The sequence below is a fragment of the Zingiber officinale genome, chromosome 2B (genome assembly GCF_018446385.1).
Source record: "Zingiber officinale cultivar Zhangliang chromosome 2B, Zo_v1.1, whole genome shotgun sequence".
Lineage (NCBI taxonomy): Eukaryota > Viridiplantae > Streptophyta > Magnoliopsida > Zingiberales > Zingiberaceae > Zingiber > Zingiber officinale.
Window position 1 is genome coordinate 63,502,788 of NC_055989.1, and position 10,498 is coordinate 63,513,285.

Here is a 10,498-nt window from a genome sequence, read left to right on the forward strand (position 1 = left end):
TGGACCTTCTGGCCTCATCTCCACTATTATTTTTTTAAACTATTTATTTATTTTTCTTTCCGTCCCAAATGCATAACTGACTCACTTTTTTCGTCTGGTTTGGCAGTGGGCACGCTATGTGGACTTGTTCGGCCTATTCCGGCCCGGCACATATTTGTAATGTATTAAATATTTCATTTTTTTTTTTGTATAAATTTAAAATTTTATGATCGTGATAATTTTTAATAATAAAAAATAAGGTAAAAATTAAAAGATATCTTTCATTTTCATTATCATCTCCGGTTTTATTTTAAAATAAAAATATAAAAAAAAAGTCACAGCGTGCATGGGATTCTCAGTCTGCCACCACGCTCCCTGCCATTTCTACTTGCGCCTGTAATTGTCCACTACAGAATCCACGTAAATGCAAGAGTGCTCCAAAGAATTATTATATTTTATTTTAAAGATTGATTTCTAAATGTATATAAATTTAAGATTTAATTAATAGATAACTTTTTTAAAAAAAGTAGATAATTATTAATGGATGCAATTTTGACAATCATAGCTATGGATCACAAAAGTAGATAATTGATCTTTTTTGTCTTCGTGATATACTAATATTCATAATCATGCTGCGTCGGAAGAATCAAGCAGCAATATTGGCAATTGACACCGAGAAAATATAATCTTGAGTAAACGCAAGACGAAGGGAATGAATCTCTCTCCTCTCTCCATCTCATACTCGTGGGGCAGGGGTGAGGGGGCCGCTGGGCGGCGGGACCCGCCTTTTGCAACAAAGGAATGAGAAAACAGAGGAGAGAGAAAGAAAACTAGTCTGTCTGCCATGATCGATTGAGCAAATCCATGCCATGGCTCTGTTTTCTATAACCAAGCAATCTTCGTCTCTGTTTCCATCTCACAGCACCAGAGGAGAGGAAGCATGTGCTGCAGCCATATCGACACAATCGCCAACTCTCTAAACACTGCAAACGTTACTGATTCATTACACTGTGTGAGTCGTCTATGATGGATAAGTTTCAGTACCCAAGTATAGTGAAAAAAATACAAATTCTTAAATCCAATTTCTATGTCCCTTTTCGCTGCATCGACAATGAGTTGAGATATTCATCAGAGCTAGTTTTCTACGTCCACAAAATTGTTCACGAGAACATTCAAGCCCAACAAAAAGTTTGGGTCTGTGTCATAGCGAAAGAGGATAAGGAGGGTAGCCTCAATGTGTGGGTTAGATGACCCATTGCCTCTCCACCACTGCTCTCCGGATAACGCTCGCATAGAACATCCCTGCGCCTCCTCCCCTAATTATTCCTCTATGCTCATCAAACTGATATTCTCACTCCCCTCCCTTCTTGTGATTTCCGCCTCTCGTGTAATAAAACTGAGCGGACGGGGTACAGATGTATTAAAAATCTAGGTGAGAATAAAGTTGGCGGGAGGCGTACCTGCCAAACGATGAGTAGGGACTTATATGCGGGGAGATCATCCGCCGTCCGTATGCGCTGAGATTGTAATGCTCGCCGGCGAATAATTTTCCGGATACAGTTTTTATGCGGTCGGATGGCGCAGCTCCTTTGTCTCTTCGCTGCTAACGGTTGGGCTTAACTTCTCCCTCTCTTCGCCCCCCTTCCTCCATTGCTTGGCTCTCGATCGATCGCGAGCAGAATGGCGGCGACGGCGGCGGGTATCTCCGGCAGCGGCATGACTTCCCTTCTCCGTCTCCGGCGCCCGGCCGCGCGGGATCCGGCCATGGCGGCCCTCGCCGCTGCCCGGCCAGCCGGCTCCGTGGCCGACGGAGGGAACCTCATCTGGGGCCGTCAGCTGCGCGCCGCGCTTCTCCACCTCGACCGCGCCACTCCGCCGGCCAGAATCGCTGCGGCTGCCGCCGCTGGCGGCGGCCAGAAGGCGCCGCTCCGCCCAGTGGTGACCGCCGCCGCGTCGTCCTCGCCGGCCGAAGGGAACGATCCCGTCGGGTGAAGCCAGCCTCCTTTGTGGCCTTCCGGCCACTTCCTCCGTCGAATTCTCGAAATCCCTTCGCTAAAATTTAGGGTTTTTTTTTCTTTATTTTCTTTTATATTTAAATCAGGGAACCACAGCTGAGCTTCGCCGCCAAATACCCCGCTCTGGTCACCGGCTTCTTCTTCTTCATGTGGTACGGTAACCTCACTCGCAAAATTTCTTTTTCTGTTTGGATAATTTATCATGCATTTAAACTTAGGAAATTTTCAAAATTTTAAATTTTCCGAACTCCCATTTTATCCTTCCATGTTGATTTTTTAAAATCAAAACCACTTTAATGTTATATAAATTCTAAAATCAGCACTAAAATCAATATTACAGTGCTGTTAGTTTTTAAAATGCACCATGATAGTGGTGTTATTTGAAATTCAGCACTATAGTGATGTTATTTTGTGAATATAATGCTATAGCAGTTGATGGAAGGATTAAAATGAAAAATAAATGCTTTTTTAAGGAATTTGAAACTTGCCTTTAGAAAATTTCACAATTTTAAATACGTCCGTACTTCCTCCGTCAGTTGCTAATTTTTTTTTTTTTATGGAACTCCTATTTTTTGCACTTAATATATATATTTAAAATTTATTTGCAGGTATTTCTTGAACGTGATATTTAACATCCTCAACAAGAAGATATACAATTACTTTCCCTACCCATAGTAAGTTCGTTAATTGTCGCATAAATATTCATAGTTTGGCCACTTTATCTAGCTTTGTGGTAAGCTCACCTGGTTCCGTCGATGCAGCTTCGTTTCCGTTATCCACTTGTTCGTCGGCGTGGTCTACTGTTTGATCAGCTGGGCTGTTGGTCTTCCCAAGCGCGCTGTAAGTCCTGCCATCCGTTTTCAAATTGCACGTTGCCTCTTAGAGTTACCCTTGTATTTGATCCTTGGACAAGTTTAGTAACTTGTTTATTTTCTTATAGCCCATAGACTCGAACCTCTTGAAGTTGCTCATCCCTGTTGCCGCCTGCCATGCTCTTGGCCATGTCACTAGCAATGTGTCCTTTGCTGCGGTTGCAGTCTCATTCACTCACACAATCAAAGGTAACCCTTGAACTTTGGTTTCTTGAAGTTTTCAAGTTTCAAGAATTGTTCCAGTTCAGTGCTTGTAAATTGTACTCTTAACATTTTAACTGTTTCCATGACAGCTTTGGAGCCCTTCTTTAATGCTGCGGCTTCCCAATTCATCCTTGGACAGCAGATACCACTGACTCTCTGGTTATCTCTAGCTCCAGTTGTGATTGGTAATTTTCTACTCTTGTGTATTAGAAATGCTGCTAAAGATCTTTATGCACTTGTATTGGAATTTAAACTGTTATATAAAAAATATTAATGAAAGGAGTTGCTACAGATTGATAATTCCTTCTGGACACTGCAACTGTATTTTCGTTTCCTATTCACATTAAGTGAGAATTGTATTGTAAATTATGTTACAGGTGTCTCGATGGCATCCCTCACGGAACTATCGTTTAACTGGACAGGCTTCATTAGTGCTATGATCTCAAACATCTCCTTCACATACCGCAGCATTTATTCTAAGAAAGCCATGGTTATTGTGTCTCTTCACCCTTTATTTCATGTCTATTAGTGTAATTTGCTTACAAACTGGCAATTTGTTTGTTGCAGACTGACATGGATAGCACAAACGTTTATGCTTACATATCGATCATTGCTCTGTTTGTTTGTATCCCTCCTGCAATTCTGGTGAGTATGTCAATAAAATGTATAGAACAATCAAGAGGATGTTTTTTCCACTGCATTCAAACACATCAGATAGTGCGCATCATACTCTGAATCTCGCCCAATCATAGATCATGTATGCCTGAAAATCACAGACCATTTTAGTTAATCTAAGATTCATTCCATATTTTTGAGTAACCCATATTGTTAATTCATTATGATCTTATATTCGCATGTTGGCTGCTTTGAATGGTTGACATGATTGGTTAGCCTATGGAACCAATGACTTTAAGAACCTAATATACACACTCTTGCTGTACTGCTTCATTATGTATTAATATCATGGTTCAACCTAAATCAATAGGCATTCAATGGAAGACCTGTCAGTAATTACACTGTATTATATGCATTTCTCTCTGTGCTTAAACATCTTCATAGTTTAGTTTTCACTGATCATTCATGTTGGAACTTGCAGTTGGAGGGACCGCAACTTTTGCAGCATGGCTTTAAGGATGCAATTGGCAAAGTCGGTACTACAAAATTTGTCTCTGACCTTTTCTGGGTTGGAATGTTTTATCACCTCTACAACCAGGTAATTGTTTGACATGAAGGAAATATATGTTTTCTTTAACAATGCAAATATCCCATTTCAAAAACAATGTAGTAGTATTCCATTGACATTCTAAAATGCACAAGTATGATTTCAGTTGCGTTTACCAGAGAGTTATTGGAGTTGGTTGGGTGGCACATAGCCGTTCGTTAGTCTGATGATTCTTTCATAGAGTTAATTGTCATGATATTTCTAATCAGGCCATTCAATATGATTATTCTTTCAAAGTCTAATGCAAGATGATCAACAGCTAGCAACCAACACCTTGGAACGAGTTGCTCCTCTCACACATGCTGTCGGAAATGTTCTCAAACGTGTATTCGTAATCGGCTTCTCAATTGTTATCTTTGGTATGAGCTACCATAGATTAGTACAATATCTGTCTGTAGATTTATTATAAGCCATTGGCATTTTAACTCTTCTGGCCTTTCGCAGGGAACAAGATTTCAACACAAACAGGCATTGGCACCTGCATTGCCATTGCTGGCGTCGCCATCTACTCGTATATTAAGGCAAAGATGGAAGAGGAGAAAAGAGTAAGTTTTTCTGCTCAAGCAGCAAACAAGTAACTAGGTTAGCTCCAAACTGGAGAATAAGTTCAAAGACGATAACTCGAGAATGCATTGCATTTTGCTTGCTAAAAAAAAACCACACCTTTCTTTTTACTGAACTCGGTTTGGTCATACCAAAACATTTGAAGGGCGAAGCAATTTTACCAATTTTCCGACTAATCCCTTTTGAAACATCTGCAGCAAATAAAAGCTGCGTGATCAGCAGATAGCTTTGGGCTTGGAAGACTCCATGGACTTCAAGGTCTGGCACAACATTTGTGCCAGTTGAAGAAGAGAAAGAATATTGATGTGAGGCAGGCAGACACTTGAAGCCCACCTACTTTTACATCTCATTTCTTTCTCTCGTTCTTGTGTTCCTTCATTAACTGCAAATAAATTCTTGTTTATGAGCTTAAAAAAGAGCATCAGAGTGTTTGTAGTTAAATTAAGCTGGAGATTTGAAACTGTGGGATTTTGAGTGTATTTATTTTGTCTGTCTTTGAATGTAAAATCTCAATCAAAATTGTGTCTAAGTTGGGATTGTTTGATCGGATCTTCCACTCGGTTGTTTGGAATAATTATCGACTAGTCGGTATTTTAGTTATTTGAGCTGATGATTCAAACTTGTTTACACTTCCAAGTTAGTGCTATTCCATTTGAACTAATGATTATTAAAGTGTGATAAAATTAAAATTTAAATAAATAAATTATATTGGAATAAAAGATGACATCATCTTAACAATCCTTGGAAGAGGGTCTTCCCTACTTTGAAAGGGGATATTTTAATATTTTACTCCAACGTAAAATCAGATATCCAATGAAATATTTTATTTGATCTTAACATCTAAAATTTCTTGAGGTAAATTAACTATGCCAACTGGCAATAAATAAATTATCGGTTGGCATAAAATGAAATATTTTGATTGATCTTAAAATTTAAAATTTAAAATTTATTGAGGTAAATTAACTATGCCAACCGGTAATAAATAAATTATATGATAAGAGAAGAAGAAATTAAATTTATAGATAATGACAAATTATAATATAATATAATATAAGAAATAAAAATAGCATATAAATAAAACTATAACATATATAAATACATCTTTTATTTAAATCTCATCTAATTTAATATTTTAAAATTTATATTCAAATTACAAATTATTTAGAACATTCACATTTAACTCCGCCCATGATGATCGGTCATGACCGGTCCCAAGTACGGATAAAAGAGGAGGATTGTGTTAGGTTGTCAGTCAATGTCAAACTATGACAAATATTCAATGAATGAATTCATTAAACATTTAAATCCTTATCTAAAATTTAAAATTTAGAATAAAAAAATATTAATTTATCTATAATTTACTATACATTTATTTTTTTAATTATTTTTTTCTCTATTATATTTTTTTATTATTAGATGGAGAAAAGAGAAATCTTTTCGCATTATAAAGAGAAAAGAGAAATATTATTTTAATATTTAGAAAATAAAATAATTTTTATTTATGAACTATATATATTTAAAAAAATGAATACGATAATTAATATAAATATTATTTAAAGTATAAAATATAAAATTTAAGATTAAAATTTAATTTAGATAATTAACGTTGATGTGGCACAGCAATTCATCATCTTAACGAATTAAACAATCCACCCCGTATTACAACCCATAAAAAATTTAGAACTATGTATATATATATATCTTCTTAGTTTTACTTGGGTTTACTCCTTGAAAATAACTACAATTCAGAATAACATCAATTTCCATGATAATACTATGTTAATTAAATGTATTCCAAAAACGCGCTACCGAACAAACAAATAAGCAGTTACTAATCGTTGCAAAGATTGATTTGTGACTCATTATTCTATGACTTGAAAAATGCATTATATAAATCCACCAAACATTAAGTGATACAGTAGATGATAATAAACCATGTTTTCTTAGTTAACATCCATGTACTTGGCTCTAAACTTGGAAGCTGCATATTATCAAATTCTCATTTTTCTCATGGAACCAACAACCTCTTGAAGCCAGCCTTTTGATCTGCAGTCAGCCTCGTCGGGAACTTGATGTCGAACTTGATGCGAAGATTTCCCTTCCTGGATGGTTCTTTGGGAATCGGCATTCCTTCTCCAGGCACCACCTCTTCGTAGCCAGGATGGATGACCTTGCTGATGGGAATGGTGAGGCTTCGACCATCAAGTGTAGTCAAATGAGCTGTGTAACCGGTCAGGGCTTCCGCCAAAGAAATCTTTTGTGTCGTAACCAGATCATTGCCTTCCCTGCTGAATAGAGGATGAGGCTTCTCGTCTATGATGAAGGCGATATCTGCAGCAACTACATTTGGTGATTCATTTCCTTTTGCTGGGAATGTTATTTTTGTGCCCTTCTTCCATCCCGGTTTGACATCAATTGTTAAAATTTCTTCCACAGTCATTGTTTTACTGCGAAACAGGGATACGGAAGATAGTCTGTTAACAGAATGATCCAAACTGATTGAATAAGCTCAACATCAGTCTAGAAGGCAAGTCTACTCATGCGAAGAAAACATATACAAATCAGAAATTGGCGATGCACTAGTTAGTGATGACTCAAAGCACACTGCTCAACTCCAGCAAAATTCAAAAACAAGGAAAAAGAGGTCAAGGGAGTCTGAATGCGATTTGCTCAAACTAACCTAAACTAGGGCAGCAGGTCAGGGGAGTATTTTGGGGATTCAAATTAAGAAACAATAGCATACGCATCCATCGTTTGCTTGATCTGCCGAATCTGGGTGTAACAAGAATAGGAGATGAGCCTTCCATCATCCTTGATCCATCAGCTTAGTAAACACAAATTAAAATGATTCATCAAATCCCTCATCCATTGTCCAACAAATTGGGCCCTTCGTTCTCAATGCATCAACAAATTTTTGTTCTAAGGAGATAACACAGTTCAAACTTTTGAACTAAAATCTTTTCACGATAACCATAACCAAAAACTGTTGACAATAAGACCACTTACATAACCATTTGATTGACTAAAAAACAATTTTAACTAGAACACACACAATTCCTTATCATTAAAACAATTTTTTTGTACAAAGTAAGCAGATAATACAGTATTCTTGCATCACAATTTAGTAAGAACCACAGTATGTTGTTTAGTGTTTTACTAATCAGGTTCCACAAGCTAGTATTATCAAGCGCCATGGGTTAGTAGAACTAGGTGGCAAGATTTAGGTCATGATTTGTTGTTTAATGCCATAGTTTAATACCATCAAGTGCCACAGTTTAGTGTAACCTGATTTCCAAGATTCAATATTACTAAATGCCATGATTTATTGTTTAGTGTTTTATCATGTGCTCCACCATTTAAGATTCTCTGTTACCAAGTGCCACATCTTTATGCTAAAAATTCTCGTGCCACATACAGAATAAAAAGCAAGTCACGTCAAACTAAAAGCAATGCAAACCATGGTCTGAGTGCTATAGTAGTGAAGTATCCAAACACTGTGCAAAGAAAATTGAAGGTTTGACCCTCAGTAATCATGAGAAACTAGAAAAACCATAGAACTACAAATTACCTTCTATTGAGACCCTTGGCTATGGATCACGTAATGGGACGGTTTACCGACTAGTCGACAGGATCGACCTTCGTCTTCTTGGTTTTACGACCTTGACGGCCTATGGTGGTAGGAGGGATTTGAGCCTCGAGGAAATTAGAGAACCTCTCGATCTATGGATTTAATTTCTTTCTTTTGTAAAACTCAATGATAATTTTTATTGCATTATTTCAACCATTTATGATGATTCTCTTTTTTTGTTGTATGGGCTCGGTCCATAACACCTTCATATGTGAACACAGAAAAAGGGGGAAAAACAGTTCTTCCTAACCTTAGGATCCACTTTTGCAAAGAACCTAAATGGATCGAATCCTCTTTCTCTCATTTATAAAGCATAATATTAAAGAGAGAAATCATTTGTGCAGGAATAGTTTCTTGTTAAAAAGAATGCAGGAATAATTTCATCTCACTAAGACATTGGAGGAAAAAATGTGGTAAATTCATTGAAGGAAGATGCACTAAATACATGAAGATAAGAAAACACAATGAATCTTACTCAGAAGAAAAGGAGAAGAAGTTTACCCACTGGCGTCCAAAATTTCTCTGGAGATTTTCATCTTTTTGGTGGTCCCTTTGTACAGCTCCTCAAGGCTGCACGGCAGCCGCTTCTCAATGGGGGCTGCCTTCCGAGGCACTTGAGAGCTCATCGATGCACCCTCCCCGGCAGTGCCAAATGAAGAACCGAAGATATCTTCACTGAACATCCCCATTCCCGCGGGAAATCTGGATCCGGCCCTGGTGCTACCACCACCGCCGCCCATCCCACCAAACGGGCTGGAAAACCCGAAGAATTCTGCAAAAATATCGTCGGCGCTTCTGGGGTTGAACCTAAACGAGGTCGGCCCGTCCCCGCCGCTGGAGAAAAAGGTGGCGCCTCCTGGACCACCGGCGCCCGGCGGGGGGACCTGGCCCTTGAGTCCCTCCTCGCCGTACTGGTCGTAGACAGTGCGCTTTTGGGGATCGCTCAGGACCTATAACAGAAAGGCAAAAGCAAAAGATGAGATCTTTAATCAGAAAAAAAATCGGAATTTACAAGAGAAATCGAAGAGAGAGGCTCCGATTCGTGCCTCATAAGCTTCCGAGATCTGCTTGAACTTGGCCTCCGCTTCCTTCTTGTTGTTGGGGTTCTTGTCGGGGTGCCACTTCATGGCGAGCTTGCGATAGGCTTTCTTGAGATCGTCGTCCTTAGCGCTCTTGTCCACCCCGAGTATCTTATAGTAATCCACCCCCATCTCTCCGTCCGCCGCCTCTCCGCTCCTGCTGCCCTCACCGGTGTAATCAGTATGGCAACGATTGCTGCTGCTGTACCTTCTTCTCTTCTCCTGATGATGAAGACTGTCGGTGCCACTCCGCTTGGTTCCCCTCGATTCTTCCACCGTGGCGTTCTTCTCCTCCCTCTTCCGCAAATCGCAATGCGAAATGGATCGATCGAAGCTTTACCTCCTCTCGATAGTTCTGCCAGTGTGGAATCCAGAGGTTAGTGCTTATCACGACGGGTCCGGATTCGAGAAGGCAGTCGAAGATTCGAGAAGCATTCGCCCGGAGACAGGAGTTAAATTGGGCTCATATTATGAGCCCGACAAGTCAATTTAGGCTCGAATTCTCAGCCCATCTTAAACCTCTATCTCTCTCCCAGTGAAAGCGAAGATTTATCTTAAATATCCTAATTAGTTAGATTACGTGGAATTAAGGGTATAAATGAATCAAGTCGTTCATAAATTATTCGAAGCTCGATTCGATAAAAGTTCATTTGAGCTCGTTTAATGAGGCTCGTTAAGATAAATAAATCAAGCTCAAGCTTCGTAATACTCGGCTCGTTAGCTCATGAACACGTACGTTAAGCTCATGAATCAACTTTTAAATAAAAAAAATAATAATTTTGATATTAAATTTATAGATTTTACATTCTACTTATAAAAAATATAGACAAATATATTAGATTTATTTATTAGAATAAAATTATAAATTTTAATAAGAATATTATAATTTTCTCTAACTATATAATTTAATTTTTAATGAATATTTAAATTTATAA

At 38.3% G+C, this 10,498-nt stretch overlaps 2 protein-coding genes across 2 annotated transcripts; one reads left to right on the top strand and one right to left on the bottom strand.

Annotated features, from left to right (window-relative positions):
• The first annotated feature begins 1,541 nt into the window (after positions 1–1,541).
• LOC122045704 (triose phosphate/phosphate translocator TPT, chloroplastic-like) lies at positions 1,542–5,412 on the top strand. Its single transcript, XM_042606039.1, has 12 exons — positions 1,542–1,967; positions 2,081–2,146; positions 2,603–2,668; positions 2,756–2,834; positions 2,935–3,055; positions 3,160–3,255; positions 3,448–3,560; positions 3,638–3,715; positions 4,167–4,283; positions 4,552–4,651; positions 4,737–4,837; positions 5,054–5,412. Exons 1-12 carry the CDS (start codon positions 1,660–1,662, stop codon positions 5,069–5,071), a joined length of 1,263 nt encoding a protein of 420 aa, XP_042461973.1. The 5' UTR covers positions 1,542–1,659; the 3' UTR covers positions 5,072–5,412.
• Positions 5,413–6,726: 1,314 nt separating this feature from the next.
• LOC122045705 (dnaJ homolog subfamily B member 4-like) lies at positions 6,727–9,950 on the bottom strand. The gene is made up of 3 exons (XM_042606040.1): positions 9,531–9,950; positions 8,986–9,434; positions 6,727–7,303 (listed from the first exon to the last, which is right to left on the bottom strand). The coding sequence occupies exons 1-3, from the start codon at positions 9,693–9,695 to the stop codon at positions 6,865–6,867; spliced, it is 1,053 nt and encodes a 350-aa protein (XP_042461974.1). The 5' UTR covers positions 9,696–9,950; the 3' UTR covers positions 6,727–6,864.
• Between the last annotated feature and the right edge of the window lie 548 nt (positions 9,951–10,498).

Coding starts and splice junctions, on each gene's coding strand:
- LOC122045704 (XM_042606039.1), top strand. CDS start 1,660: ATGGCGGCGACGGCGGCGGGTATCTCCGGCAGCGGCATGACTTCCCTT. Junction 3,256..3,447: donor TCTAGCTCCAGTTGTGATTG/GTAATTTTCTAC, acceptor ATTATGTTACAG/GTGTCTCGATGGCATCCCTC. Junction 4,284..4,551: donor TTTATCACCTCTACAACCAG/GTAATTGTTTGA, acceptor GATGATCAACAG/CTAGCAACCAACACCTTGGA.
- LOC122045705 (XM_042606040.1), bottom strand. CDS start 9,695: ATGGGGGTGGATTACTATAAGATACTCGGGGTGGACAAGAGCGCTAAG. Junction 9,435..9,530: donor AGATCTCGGAAGCTTATGAG/GCACGAATCGGA, acceptor TTTCTGTTATAG/GTCCTGAGCGATCCCCAAAA. Junction 7,304..8,985: donor GAAATTTTGGACGCCAGTGG/GTAAACTTCTTC, acceptor CCTGTTTCGCAG/TAAAACAATGACTGTGGAAG.